A 15,346-nucleotide genomic window follows, 5' to 3' on the forward strand; every position below is an offset into this window, starting at 1 on the left:
GGGATGAGCACAAATTGGGAAAATGCAGTTTGGTTCATGGCCAAACTATGAACCAAACTGAACCAGGAGGTTTGTTCACAAAATCATAGAATCATAGAGTTGGAAGGAACCTCTAGGGTAATCTAATCCAACCCCTGCACAATGCAGGAAGCTCACAAACACTTCCCCCTAAATTCACAGGATCTTCAATGCTGTCAGATGGCCATCTAGCATCTGTTTAAAAACCTTCAAGGAAGGAGAGCCTACCACCTCCCGAGGAAGCCTGTTCCACTGAGGAATCGCTGTAACGGTCAGGAAGTTCTTCCTAATGTTGAGCCGGAAACTCATTTGATTTAATTTCAACCCATTGGTTCTGGTCCAACTGGTTCATGGTTTGTGGCCCTGAAAACCCCGTTGAAAGGGATCACAGTCCCTTTCAATGGGTTTGCAGAAAGTGCAAAAAAGCTGAGCAGCGGGGAGCAACTTGCTCCCTTCTGGTCAGCTGTTTTAGGCTGTCTTGTGCAGTCCCTTTAAATGTTAAATGCTATCCAAGCTCCTCCTGATAATACAGTTGCCATTTTTCTGCTGTTAAAGGGACTGCAGAAGACAGCCCAAAACAACTAAGTAGTGGATAGAACATTCCCACTGCACAGCTGTTTTTCAAGCTGTCTTGTGCAGTCCCTTTAAACTTTAAAGGGACTGCACAAAACAACTTGAAACAGCTGAGTGGGAGGGAGCAGCTTGTTCCCCACCACTTAGCCATTTTTGCAGCTTTTGCAGGGAATAGAAAGCAGGAGTTTCTGCTCTATCCATGAATCACCATGAACCACCACAAACTGCTTTAAAAGTAACACATTTTATTCCATGGTTCAGTTTGTGCCCATCCCTAATCCCACTCTCTCTGGGATATAAATTACACCATGTAAAACAGTACAAAAGATACAATAAATAATCAAGCAGGATTTCCTGTTTGAGCAGGATGTGGACCTGACTTGTGTGATTGAGACCTGGGTGCAAGACGGGGAGACTGTAGCCCTCTCCCAAACAGCTCCCCCAGGATACTCAGTCTTTCACCAATCACGGACAAGCAGGCGGGGGGAGGGGGGCTGTATTCATAGGAGAGGCTTACTCCTTTCAGGCTTTCTCAGTTCCAGAGATCAACAGCATTGAATGTGCCAGTCTGGCGTGGGATGTTGGGGAGGCTTTGGCAATATGACTGGTGTACCATCCACCTAACACACCAGCTGGCACCCTACTGTCCCTGATGGAGGCCATAACAGGCTGGGCATTGGATTACCCAAGGCTTTTGATCCTGGGCGACTTCATTGTCCATGCCGATGATGCGACTTTCAGTCAGGCGACAGACCTAGTGTCATCCATGGCGACACTGGGACTCTCCCAATTTTTTACAATGCCCACTCACCAGGCAGGGCACATGCTAGATTTGATCTTTTCAGCGGGAGTCTCAGTGGAGCATATTACTGCTGAAGCAGTGTCATGGTTGGACCATTATGCCCTGAAGGCTCAAGTGGATGTCCCACCCAAAGCCCATTTAGGCAGTGAGCAAATTCTGGCTCGCCCATGGAGCCTGACAGACCTGAGCAGTTCCAAATGGCTCTACGGGATCCCTGGCCCCTTGGCGGCTCTCTGGATGACCTGGTCGGGTCTTGGCATGGCCGGCTCTCCAGAGCCATTGATGAGATCACACCTTGGCATCCTCTATGCCCTTGTTCTAAGCTAGCACCATGGTACACCCCGGAACTGCAGCAGATGAAACGAGGGCTCAGAATACTAGAGAGCCAATGGCAGCGTACTCGAGACGAAGCGACTAGAACATCTTATAGAGAGTTTATGAGGTCCCATGAGACAGCAATCAAAACCACAAAGAAAACTTACTTTGTGGCCAAGATTGCGTCTGTGACTTTGTGCCCGGCTCAGTTGTTTAGCACAATGTGGACCCTTACAACACAGACCAAATCTTAGGAAATTGGAGATTGACTGTGAGGCTTTTGTGAACTTTTTTGCAGATAAGATCTTGTTGCTCCGCCACGACCTCCCCACCACATTGGAAACAGTACGTGAATTTGAGGCCCCGTGCCTGTCTTCTGGACTAGCTTTGGATCGCTTTGAAAAACTCAGCCTGGAGGAAATTGACAGAATCCTCTCCACTGTGCACCCAACAACCTGTGATTTGGACCAGAGGGAGCTTAGATATCTTATACGGGATATCATAAATAGATCCCTCTCTGAAGGGCTTTTTCCAACATCTCTTAAAGAGGCTGTGGTCCGCCCTCTCTTGTAAAAACCTACATTAGACCTGGCCGAATTGGCATACTACCAGCCAGTCTCGAATTTACCCTTTTGGGGTAAAATTATTGAGAGGGCAGTAGTGCTACAGCTACAGAGTTTTCTGGATGACATTTCCATCCTAGACCACACCAGTCCGGCTTCCGTCCAGGCCATTGGACAGAGACAGTACTCATCGCCCTGCTGGGTGAGCTCCAGCGGCATCTGGACCAAGGCAGCTCAAAGGTACTGATGTTGTTAGACCTATTGGCTGCATTCGATACAGTCAACAATTGGTTGCTGACCTGCCACCTTGCCTATGCAGGGATTCAGGGGTTGGCCTTGCAATGGCTTTCCTCTTTCCTAGATGGTTGGGGACAAAGGGTGGCGATTGAGGGAGAGTCGTCCTGGAGGCACACGCTTAATTGTGGGGTGCCTCGGGGCGGTGCTCTCCCCAATGTTGTTCAAGATCTACATGAGCCCTCTTGCTCAGATTGCCCAGAGGTATGGGTTGGGCTGCCATCAGTATGCTCATGACACCCAGCTCTATTTGCTGATGGACGGCTGGCCTGGCTATGTCCCAGAAAAGGCTTAGGCTGAGTCAATTGAAGCTGAATCCAACGAAGACAAAGATCCTTTGCCTGAGTCATGGCGGTCTGGGCAGGGAAATCCCCTTACCAGCATTTGACAGTGCGCCACTGACAATAGCGCACAAAGTCAGAAGCTGCCTTGACAATGGAGGCCCAGATTGTCAGTAACTGAGTAGCTTAGAAGTTACTGCATCCTAGATCATCTACTGTCATCTACTGTCAGAGTGATGAGGTCATGTGACTGTGTCACAGGACAGGCTGATGCAATGCCTGTAGTCACAGTGAGTCAGCATATTTGCTGATTGGTGGGCTGAGCTATAAAAGTGCTAAGTACCAAGGTACCGTATTTTTCGGACCATAAGATGCACTTTCCCCCCCCAAAAAAGTGGGGGGGAGTGTGTGCGTCTTATGGAGCAAAGGGACGATAGGATGGACCTTCCTCCGGGGGGGGGGGCGATCCACTGCCTCCGCCTCCGATCCCAGCGCTTCCCCCGCGCCTGCCTGCCTGGCTCCAGCTCTGCTTCCAGCAAGCGCTGGGATCGCTCCACGCTGCCCCCATCGCAAACCCAGCGCTTCACGAGCGCCGGCTGCGGAGGGGGCAGCGTGCTTCCTCCGTGCCTGTCTGCCTGGCTCCAGCTCTGATGCTTACAGCAAGCGCCAGGATCGCTCCCTCCGCCCTCCGATCCCAGCGCTTGCTTTAAGCATCAGAGCTGGAGCCAGGCAGACAGGCACGGAGGAAGCACGCTGCCCCCTCCGCAGCCGGCGCTCGCGAAGCGCTGGGTTTGCGGTGGGGGCAGCGTGGAGCGATCCCAGCGCTTGCTGGAAGCAGAGCTGGAGCCAGGCAGGCAGGCGCGGGGGAAGCGCTGGGATCGGAGGCAGTGGATCACCCCCCAGGAGGAAGGTGCGTCCTATGGTCCAGAGTGTCTTATGGACCGAAAAATACGGTATTTTCTCTCTCTGTATTGATGATTGTCTGGCGTAGCACTTTGGAGCTCTGGATTGTAATTATACTGCACTTATCTGTAAATATTTGTAAATACACTGATAGTTTTAGTAAGAATTGGTGTGAAGACTCTTCTTATCAGCGTAAGCATTCTTATCAGCCTATTAGGATGGCTCTCTGCTACCACTCACTATCCGTCAGGGTTATGGGCCCAGACTGCGAGCTGTGTTGGTGAGGCTGTGCTGGCTGTGGAGGTGCATGTGGAGAAGAGTCGTGCTGAACATAAGTGCATGAGCGAGTCAGAGGAAAGTGCCGGGGACGTCTCGTTATCCTTGTCGGTGAGTGACGAGGGGGAGGACGGAGTCCAGCTATCAGAGGAGAGCGGAGATATGGCTCAACTGCAGGCTGTGCCGGTGGAGAAGCTAATCTCGAGCAATTATGCTGTGTGGTCTCTCCGGATGGAATATTTCCTATGGTGGGAAGGACTGTGGGAGTTTGTTTCTAACCCTCCTGTGAATCCTACAGCAGCTGAGGCAGCTCAAGAGCAGAAGGCTCTGGCCCACATTATTCTTTGTGTGGGAGACGATCAGCTCGTTTACGTTAGAGTAAAAGCTACTGCTAGCGAGGCTTGGAATGCACTGCATGGTATGTATGTGCGTACTACGGCTGGTTTGATTATGGCCTTGACACGTAAAATGTATCGTATGCTGATGAGTCCAGGAAGCTGTATTAAAGAGCATATTAAGGCTCTGACTGACTGTTTCACAGAGCTGGAGATGAGAGGAAAAGCTGTTGCGGCTGACAACCATGTTTATATTTTACTTTCATCACTGCCGGGAAAATATCTGCAGCTAATTACGTCTTTAGAGGCTGTAGATAGTACGATGTTAACTATGGACTATGTTTATGCTCGTCTCTACGACTATCAGGACAGGATGACTGCAGAATCCCATTCTGGGAACGGAGCCAGTGCACCTACTGGTGGGAGTGAGCAGAGTTCTGTGCCAAGCTTGAAGCCTGTTGCGAGGCAGAAGCAAGAGGTTGACCCGGTTGCTCTTCATGTACGAAACTGCTATCGGTGTGGCTCTACATCTCATCTCAGAAGGTTTTGTACTGAGGCCAGGAAGCAGCGGAAGCAGACGTCGTCATCATTTGGGAGCTGTGAACAAGCCAAACTGGTGACTGCAGGAACGTCTGGAGTAAAGTCTGTTTGGCTGGAGGACTCTAGTGCAACCAGTCATATATGTACTGACAAAGCTCTAATTATAAATGCCCCAAAGCCTGTATTAACACATGTAAACCTCGCAGATGGGTCTGAGTCAGAGGTTGTGTGCAAAGGCAGGGTGAGTTTTCCAGCTCTAGGATGTGAGCTGGAGGAGGTCCTCTTTGTTCCGGAGCTGAAATCTAGTCTATTGAGTGTAAGTGCTTTAGCAAAAGCAGGGTTTGATGTGAGTTTTACTGGTACTGATTGCAAGGTGTCTAAGAACGGGAAGGTTTATTCCCGGGGGAGACTAATTGATGCTGTTTATGTGATGGAAAGCGTATCTGCAAAAGCAGAACAAGTATCTAATCTATGTCCACATGACTCATGTGTCCATTTGCTGCACCGCAGACTGGGTCATTCTAGCTTCCACACTATAAATAAAACCTTGTCCCTGTTACCTAATGCATCAGTGAAAGGCTGCAAAGCATATTTAGACTGCCAGATATGCAAGCAGGTGAAAAGTAAAGCATTCCCTGTGGCTAAAGAGAGTTTAAGAGTGTCTAAAGGGCCACTAGAGTTGGTCCATACCGACATACTGGGACCATTTCCAAAGAGCCACTCATCCAATAGATATCTGTTAATTATTATTGATGACTGTACACGTTTTTGTTGGTTATATGTGCTCAAGCATAAATCTGATGTGTTTAACTGTTTTAAGTTGTGGGCAATGAAGATGCAGAAACAACTTGGAGTGCAGTTAAAAGCTGTGCAATCTGACAAAGGCGGGGAGTTTACATCTAACCAGTTTGAAACATGGATGGAAAAGCAGGGTGTTGTACATAGAATAGCAAACCCAGCAACCCCCTCAGAGAATGGTGTGGCAGAACAAGCAAATGCTGTATTACAACAGATGATGTATGCAATGTTAGCTGATGCAAATCTACCAATAGCATATTGGGCAGAAGCAATTATGGTGGCTACATTTTTGCATAATAGACTCTGGACCAAAGCCACAAACAATATTCCTTATGTAGCATTGTACCATAAGGAACCAAGTTTAGAGTTTCTGAAGGTGTTTATTTTATTTATTTATTTTATTTTATTTTGTTCGATTTATATCCCGCCCTACCCCACCAAAGCGGGCTCAGGGCGGCTTACAACACAGAGTGCTGTTTGGATCCAAAGCATGGGTAAATATCCCTTTGCAGTTAAGACGCAAAGGAGATGCTAGGTCCAAGAAACTAGTATTCCTAGGATATCAAACTCACATGAAGTCCTACAGGTTTAGTGATCCAGACATGAAGATCATGCTGAGCCTGCCTTGGCAGGGAGGGCGGGATATAAATTAAATAAAGTAAAGCAAATAAACTTTTAAAAAATAAAATAATTAAAAATCTATCCTGGTTAAAATCAATCAGGGTAGGATGTATGAATGGTGCAAACACAACTGGTGCATAATTTATCAGCTACCTGGAAGATCACAATCACCCAAAGTCTGCACAAAAAAAGAGTGGCCTTGCATGCCTTGTGGAACCCAGGAAGGGCTAGGGTTGCCATTCCCCAGATGAGGCAGAAAAATGTACATATACCTCCATGAAAGACCAGCCTCAAAACTTATACAAAACTCATCAGTGCTTTATAAGTAAGAAACAATGTATAAATAAAGTGAACTAAATAAAAAGAAATCAAAGAAAAATCAACTTTTGCCATAGCCTGGACCTTCCCTTTGAAAGTCTGGCATTTGTTTGCCTTTTGTGAGACTTGGGGTTGTGGACTTGGTTAACATTCTATTTTTGATTTGTGATTTAGTTCACTTTATTTATGTATTGTTTCTTAGTTATAAAGCACTGGAGTTTTGTATAAATTTTGAGGTTGGTCTTTTGCAGAGGTATATGTACCTTTTTCTGCTCCACTTTCTCGCATTTCTCTTTTTTGATTGCCTTAATCCCCAGGTGGGGGCAGAGGATCCCCTGGTTTGGAGGCCCTCCAACTGCTTCAGGGCCATCAGAAAGTGGGGTGGGGGAGGGAAATGTCTGCTGGGCACTCCATTATTCCCTATGGAGACCAATTCCTATAGGATATAATGGAGAATTATATGTGGGGCTCTGGTGGGGTTGTGTTTTGAGGTAGAGGCACCAAATTTGCAGCATAGCATCCTATGCCTCTCCTCCAAACACCCGTCAAGGTTCAAAAGGATTGGACTAGGGAGTCCAATTCTTTGAGCCCCCAAAGAAGGTACCCCTATCCATTATTTCCAGTGGAGGGAAGGAATTTAAAAGGTTGCAGTCCCTTTAAATGTGCCATTGGAGACCTGCTGGGCTTAGCTGATTTCTAGAAATGTTGCTTTAGGAGCAGCTCCCACCTGAGCATAAGGATCTTCACTGGGTGCCAGAAAGCAAAATGTGCATAAATGCAAGAAAATATTTTAAATCAATATGTTCATTTTTAAAGGTATTCTGTTAAACAGAGCTTCTGTCTGAAATGTTGGAAGAGTTACTGTTAGAGTTATGCATAACCTCAATTCTTCACATTTGGTGGTTGGCTCTGCCTCTTACAGTGGTCATTTTGTGGTTCCACCCACCACAATGTATCAGAATTCCAAAGGGGCCCATAGGCTCCAGAAGCTTGAGGACCCCTTACCCAGTCTAATAATAGGGGGTTTTTTTGTTCATTGTATAACAATATCCCTCCTTTATTTTTGAGGTGACATTGCTCTCATTCGCCACAGAATCAGAGCACACATTTTTGGACTACATCAAAGGAGGGTGAGTAGAATCTCTTTCTATGTAAATCTCTTTCTGTACCAGTCTCTAGCCTTTCCAGACCCCAGGGCTATCTTTAATGCCCACATAGCAACACAGAACTTATTGAGCATGACAGGAAGTCATGGGACATTGGAACTATGCAGCAGGAAGAGGAGAAATCAAAGTTCTGACCTCATTGGTAGAGAAGGGCTCTACTCCTTAGGTGCATGTGGAGCACTGGAAAACCAATATCTCTCCCCCCCCCCATGTGACTATAAAAGCATAAACACTCTCTTCTCTCCCTGAATGGCTCTGATCCATAAAGGAATTCTACATGACTGTAGTTTTGCTTAAAGGCCACTGGAAATATCCAGTCATAGATCTCTCAGCTATTTTGATCCTCACCTTCTAGCAGGGTGACTGGGAATTTATACTAGAGTCACTCAAAGAAGGCACAGAAGACCACTAATATGAACAAGTTATCTGTTCAGGTGTTACGAATAGTGAGATTTCCAGACTTATCAAATAAACAGCTCAGAACACTCCAGACAATTTTCAGATTTTTTTCACCAGCAATATAGCCAGTTCTTTAAATGTCTAGTTATATCTGAATTTCATATAATTAAGAATCCAGAGTATGCATATGGAGATTCTCTATCAGGTACATTTCTGCGATGTTATATTTTATCTTCTTATGTAACAGCTGTGTAAAACATTTAGTTCTATTTCAATAAAGGTATATAGCCCACATGTGGATGAATTTTACAGCCACTGAGCCGGAAGACAAGCATATTTTTCTCTGCAAAATAATGCTCTAATTCTCTGGCACCCTAGAGACTAGATGAGGTATTAGAACTATATGTCCCCCCTCCCTCTAAAAACTCTAGACAGAAAACAGAGAACAGACAATTCTGATGGTTTAAGTAAAGCACTAAAGCAAAGCCTGGAGGACTGTGAAATGTTTCATTTGCATCCCATTGTAGTTTAACTGACTAGGGTTGCCAGGCCTCTCCTGGCCACTGGCAGGGGAAGGGGAGTAAGGTTGCCAGATCCAGGTTGGGAAACTCCCGGAGGTTTGGGGATGGAGACTGGGGAGGACAGGGACCTCAGTGGAGCACCCATTTTCTCCAGGGGAACTGATCTCTATAGTCTGGAGATTAACTGTAATTCTAGGGGATCCCCAGGAGGCTGGCATTCCTATTAACTGAATGAGATGTGCATATTTATACCTGCTGAGATCGTGGTTCATCACTACAGTTCTAAAATGGTCCCCCAAAAAAGCTTTTGCTTCTGCATATAGGTGGTCTTGCACTGGCTTCTGGAAAGGACCTATATATTCTAACCAGGCAGTCCTTTATCTTTTTCCATGATATTTAACTAAAACCCTGGCATCAACCATAACTTTGTCCCCTTGCACTGAGAACATTTCCTCTGTCCTTGAATGCCTCTGTTTTTTGAGCCTGTCAGGATGGTATGGTGTCTGTTCATTGAGAATATGGATTAGAATCAAGGCTGGTTTCAAACAGTAGCCATGATAAAACAGCCAGAACCATTCATTCTGCACAGTTCAGCACTAGTAGCACCTTTTGGACACGTTTTAGATTACATAGAATGAGATGCAACTAGTGTTGTCAGCCCCCCCACTCCCAAATCGGGCCATTCTGTGGGTGGGTGGGAACATTGTGTGACACAATGACATCATCTGGAAGTAATGTCATTGCATCAGGGACATCAGGTGGAGGACACTTTTGTTTTTTGGGCAAACTCTATGGTTAATTTAGGCTTAAAATTGGGTGATGTCATTACATTGGCATGATGTCCATGGTTGGGGGGGTTCCCCCAGTGGCCAGCTGGTCCATGGTGGGGAGAAGCCCCCAAAACCAGGGGATCCCTCATTGGGACCAGGGGGCTGGCAATCCTAGATGGAGCCTCAACATTCTTTCCAGTGACATTTTATCCAGAGTATGATGATATTCATAGCATAGCTTTAAGCATTAAATGAGAGGTGTAGGGGCCATTTCTCTACAGTTTGATCTTGTGTCACTTTTGTTATGTTTGAATCACACATAACAGGCCAATGATATGGCATTAACTATTCAGTGTTCTCAGTCTAGGCTTCCCAATCCCCAGGTCCCAGAGGGGGATCCCCCGGTTTTACAGGCTTCCCCCCTCCCCCAGCCAGCTGGCCGGCGGGGAAGCCCCGCCCCCAGAGCCATCATGCACCTCTATGAACGATTCCCGTAAGGAATGATGGGGAATTGATCCGCGGGTATCGGGGGCTCTGGGGGGGGCTGTTTTTTTGAGATAGCAGCACCAAATTTTCAGTATAGCATCTAGTGCCTCTCCCCAAAATACCTCCCAAGTTTCAAAAAGATTGGACCAGGGGGTCCAATTCTATGAGCCCCAAAAGAAGGTGTCCCTATCCTTCATTATTTCCTATGGAAGGAAGGCATTTAAAAATTTGTGCAGTCCCTTTAAATGTGATGGCCAGAACTCTCTTGAAGTTCAATTATGCTTGTCACATCCTTGCTCTCGGCTCTGCCCCCAATGTCTCCTGGCTCCACCCCCAAAGACTCCTGGCTCCACCCCCAAAGTCCCCAGATATTTCTTAAATTGGACTTGGCAATCCTATCTCAGTCATACATTAAAAAGAACTCTGAAGCCATGTGAATCTTGTCTGAGATACAGTCTTGTACCCTTTCCTGTTTGAAACAAAATTCAGTTGATTGCTGGAAGAAAATGTTTATTAATACATGTATAACTGAACTTTCCTTTCCAGAATGGAACCTCAAGGCCAGTTATAATAATTTAGAACACTAAAAACAGATAAAACTCACAATAAACTTGCAGAATATAATATTAGAATAAAACCACAGCAAATTGTTACTTGTTACAGCAGCCAGTAATACGTAATTACTGGGGAGAGGCCATAGCTCAGTGGTAAAGCATCTCCTTTGAATGCAAAAGATCCTAGGTTCTATCTCTGGCATTTCCAGTAAAATAATAGGTGATATGAAGGACCTCTAAGTGAGACTCTAGAGAGATGCTTCCAGAGTACTGTATTATCAGAATAAACAATACCAGTCTTGATGTGTGTGAAGCAGATACATGGCTTCAGCATCTCACTAAGAAAATAAACAGCCCACACCCTCAGACAGAATAAGCAGCCCTCATAAACAGTGCCTTTAAAAAACAAACCCAAAGTTCCATAACAAGCAGTAGCACCGTAGAGACCCTCTCCACAGGGTTGTCTTCAACAAACCAATAAACAGGAGTTCCTACAAACTTCCCACTAGAGGAAATTTCTTACCTGGCATTGCTAATGAGAAGGCTATACTTCTCAAAGCGACCCACCACATACAGAGAAGGATCTCTGAGAACAACTTCAGTACTTGGCCAGGCCTATGTAGGAAAGGGAAAGGTCAGTACCAGTGATCATGCCTATGATCACATTCTTTTGAAGGAAAACAGCCTGGTAGGAAGTCCAAGAATAAAAAATAAAAAAACCCAAATTGTGATAAAAATGCATCACAGGCAACTGCACCAGATTGTTAATGGGAATCCAAAGAAAGGCAGCACTGTTAGGAAAATATCCTACATGGAAAGATGCAAGGGAACATAAAGAAGCATCTTCCTCCACTATTTAAACACCTTGTGCATGTGTAAAGTGCCATCTAGTCACAGCCAGTGGAAGATAAATTTGCTCTCTGAGATGAGTCATTCTTTGGAAATCCATACAACCATGTTCAGAGTACTTCATACCCAAGCTAGTTGTTAGCCAGTGATTAATTTTTCAGAAGTTCCCTGAAGAACAAGACAAGACGCATACATATTGGATTAGGCTTGCCAATCCCCAAGTCCCAGCGGGGGTTCTCCTGCTTTCCTAGGCTCCTTCCCACTCCCAGTCAGCTAGCCAGCGAGGGAAGCCCCACCCCCACAGCCCCCATGTGCCTTTCCACATCCAGAGGCTTCAGATTCCACTGGAAAGGCTTCCTCTTGGGATGGTGTATCTGTGTCTTTAAGGCTGAAGGGGGGTGGGGGAGCAGGCAGAATAACATGGCTGTGAAAGCAGTCCAGACCCTCCGTTGTTGCGCAATCTTTGCAGAGGTCATTAGGGTTTGTAGAATCTTTCGGGATCAAGTGCCGTGTTCTACTGGAGAAAGTTTTCCTTCCAGACGTTTCGTTCTCAGCTGCGGAGAACACCCTCAGTGGCGTTGCAGCCGGAGCAGGCACTCGGACCTTCTTGGCTGCTGTGCATTGAGAGGTCGTTTGCAGCCCAGACCCTTTGTTGGTCGCATAATCTTTTCAGAGGTCAGTTGCTCTGCGTTACTTCGAAGAAGTTGGAAGTTCAGCAACTCGTGAGTAGAGATGCCAATCCCCAGGTGGGAGCAGGCCCTCCCCCACTTCAGAGTCATCAGAAACTGGGGTGGGGGGGAATGTCTGCTGGGCAATTCATTATTCTCTATGGAGATCGATTCCCATAGGGAATAATGGATAATTGATCTGGGGCTCTGGAGGGGCTGTTTTTTGAAGTAGAGGCACCAAATTTTAAACATAGCATCCAGTGCCTCTTCCCAAAATACCCTCCTGGTTTCAAATAGATTGGACTAGGGGGTCCAATTCTATGAGCCCCAAAAGAAGGTGCCCCTATCCATTAGTGCTAATGTAGGGAAGGCATTTAAAAGGTGTGCGGTTCCTTTAAATGTGATGGCCAGAACTCCCTTTGGAGTTCAGTTGTGCTTGTCACAACTTTGCTTATGGCTCCACCCCCAAAGTCTCCTGGCTCCACCCCCAAAGTCCCCAGATAATTCTTGAGTTGGACTTGGCAACCCTATATTGGATTTATATCGCACTCTATACTCTGAATCTCAGAGTCTCAAAGCACTCACAGTCTCCTTTACCTTCCCCCGCCTCCACAACAGACACCCTGTAAGGTAGTTTCTTTGTCTTCATTGCAGCCTATTCCCAGGATAATGTGCATAGGATTACTATTTTAGAGAAGGTAAAAAAGCATAAAAATCCCAGATATTTCTTGAAGAGTTTTCTACCAAAGGGTTTTAAGCTTGAAGAGTTTTCTACAAAACAGAAGTCCTTGACTAACATTGTCTAGCTTTGTCTCCTGGGCTTCATGACTTGAAAATCAAAGTTCTATGACCTCTCCCAGATAACAAATGAAATACATTTTCTCTCATAACATTTTCATAGCACAGATTCCTTAAATGCCATCTCAAGACAAAGATATCCCTTTTAATTAAGCTTCAGCTTGATATCTTGTTAATTATTCATTTCCTTTTGTTGAATCATTTTGAGGGGATACTCTGGGCTTCCCATCATGACTCCTCTGTTGAGCCTGGTTTAGAGTGGGTCTCCTTGACTGAGTCCCAGGGAACAATTAGCCAGCTGTGCAAAGAACTGCTGTCCTTGTGAAGTTTTGCAATACTTTTAACACTGGTCTGGCACCATCTCAGCTTCTGTTTCCTAACATTGCAAGACTGACAGTGGTCAAACCGGCTTTCTGAAAAAGTGTTGTTTTCCAGCATGGGAAGGGTTCCTGTACTATAAACACACCCGATGTGGTGCTCATGCTATGCTTGTTCCTGCATCTCAGGAAACCATTTTGCCCATCAGGGTCTTGTTTCTCAGGCTCAAACAAAATGTGAAAAAAACCCTGGTTTGATGAAAGTGCCAAACAAGATATATGCAGCTCTGAAACAAGTAAGAATCCACAAGGACTTGTGGAGTGAATTTCCCTCTACCTTATTTCCTCTTTCCCTTTCTTGAAGGCCCCCTAATAGCCTCTTCCCCTTTCTTGCCTCCTTTCCTTCCCATTCACCAGCCAATCAGCTGTTATCTTCTCCCCTTCTTCAGTTTTCTGCCCCACTCTACCTCTGGCATCCTCTGCCCAGGAAAACTGGCCCTGTAGCATGGTGCCAGTTGCAAAGGGAGCCCAGTTGCACAGTGGGGACCTGCAAGGACTTATGAAGGGCACCCATTTTTCCCGTCCCAACTTCCACACACTATTTCCTCTTATCTTCTTCGTGGTCTCTGTGCTTCACACTCATGGGATAGAGTGCCTGCGCCGATCCCCGAATCGGTACCTAAAAAGCCCAGGATTTTTTCACACTTGGCACCAACGGGCATGTGCAGGCGTCCCAGTGCGCATGCTCGCCGGCACCAGCACGAGAATCCCGCCAGTTCCTTTCTGACCGCTGTGCTGAGAGGATCTCCTTTCGTGTCCCCGGTCGGTAAAGTAATCTTAGGATTGCCTTTCTTGTTGTATATAGCCCATTTGTTATTTTCTTAGTGTAGTTAGTTAGTTAGTTGTTAGATAGTTAGTGTTGTAAAAAAAAAAAATTGTTGGTCTTGCCCTTCGGGGGCCAGTTTTCCCCCGTTTTTCCCCTCAGAGACTTTCCTGGGTGGGTTTTTTCCTTGGCATCTATGGAAAGACGGGGTTTTTTTTAGAGGTGCTGCTCCTGTGCGAAGAAGATCCCCCCCCCCCCCGACGACCATTCCCTCTATCTCCTTTGGGCGAGGGACATCGTGTGGATTCTTTCTCGCACTGTCTAAGTTTTTCCAAACAAACTCACAAGAATCGAGCAGCGAGGCTTTCGGCTGCGTTGGTTGAGTCGGCACTTCGTCCTCAAAAGATGGCATCGGGCCCATCGGTACCGATGGGAGAGGCCGCAGCCCCGATGGTCACATTGGCCGATACATTGCCGATCAGGACTGAGATGCCAGTCGAGCGCGGGCATTCCACAAAGTGACCTTCTGAAGGGTCAGTGGACACCCCAGCTAAGAAGCGTCAGGATGACTCGGGGACCCGATCATCTGCACCAAAGAAGGTGAAATCTAAGGAGAAGTGTAAGAAGAGATCGTCCTGCACTCCTTCCCCTTCTAATGACGCTTCGACATCAATGTCGACCGCTCCACCGAGGAAGTTCTTGGCATCCCCACATCGTAGCCCTTCGGTGTTGAGAGGCAGTGCTTCACAGCAGTTGCATCTATTGGCATCGGAGCAAGAGATCAACCTCACTCAGCGCTCCCATTCTTCGGGGTCAAGGCATTGCAGTAAGAGCAACTCTGTCTTGGAGGTGGAGGTGTAGGCACCACTGGAGCCGTTGGCACTGCTGGATCAAGCAAGAGGTCGGCGAGAGCTAGAACTGACCACTGTAGCTCGCCACTTCCCACCGCTTCCACCGTGGGAGCAGCGCCAGTGGCCTTCCTGCGCCTATCCATACCCACTGTACCAATGGTACCCCCCTCGGGAGTTTGCAGACTGGGACCAGCAATCCGAGGCATCCCATATGTCGAGGCTTTCCCAGCATTCTAGGCGGCGTCCCTCAGCATCGATGTCCGTCCCGCCCGAAAGATGCGGCGTGGTGGTGGAGGAAGTCCAGCCTAGGTCATCGGTGTCGATCCAGTCACCCGTCGGAGAGTCAACACTGGTGCTCTCAGAACATTCTTTGAGGAGAGAGTCTTCATTGGACTCCAAGGTCAGTACCGACGATCCGGACAGGGCTTTGGAACCTTCACCAGTGTCTCATACCGCTGAGGATCTTCCCATTTCACCATTGGAGGATCGAAAGTCGTATGGGGACCT

The 15,346-nt window shown here is 46.8% G+C and overlaps 1 protein-coding gene across 2 annotated transcripts in view; it reads left to right on the top strand.

Annotated features, from left to right (window-relative positions):
• CPNE5 (copine 5) overlaps positions 1 to 15,346 on the top strand; it is a 307,885-nt gene that overhangs the window by 265,543 nt on the left and 26,996 nt on the right. For both annotated transcript variants that reach the window (XR_009555063.1, XM_060231586.1), the window contains exon 14: positions 7,706 to 7,767. Coding sequence is in view for 1 of the 2 variants with exons in the window: in XM_060231586.1 (XP_060087569.1) it covers positions 7,706 to 7,767 (62 nt within the window). In the remaining variant the exon portion in view is untranslated. The remainder of the gene's footprint in view (positions 1 to 7,705; positions 7,768 to 15,346) is intronic.

This window comes from Heteronotia binoei, chromosome 2, assembly GCF_032191835.1.
Source record: "Heteronotia binoei isolate CCM8104 ecotype False Entrance Well chromosome 2, APGP_CSIRO_Hbin_v1, whole genome shotgun sequence".
In the NCBI taxonomy this organism is placed as follows: Eukaryota; Metazoa; Chordata; class Lepidosauria; order Squamata; family Gekkonidae; genus Heteronotia; species Heteronotia binoei.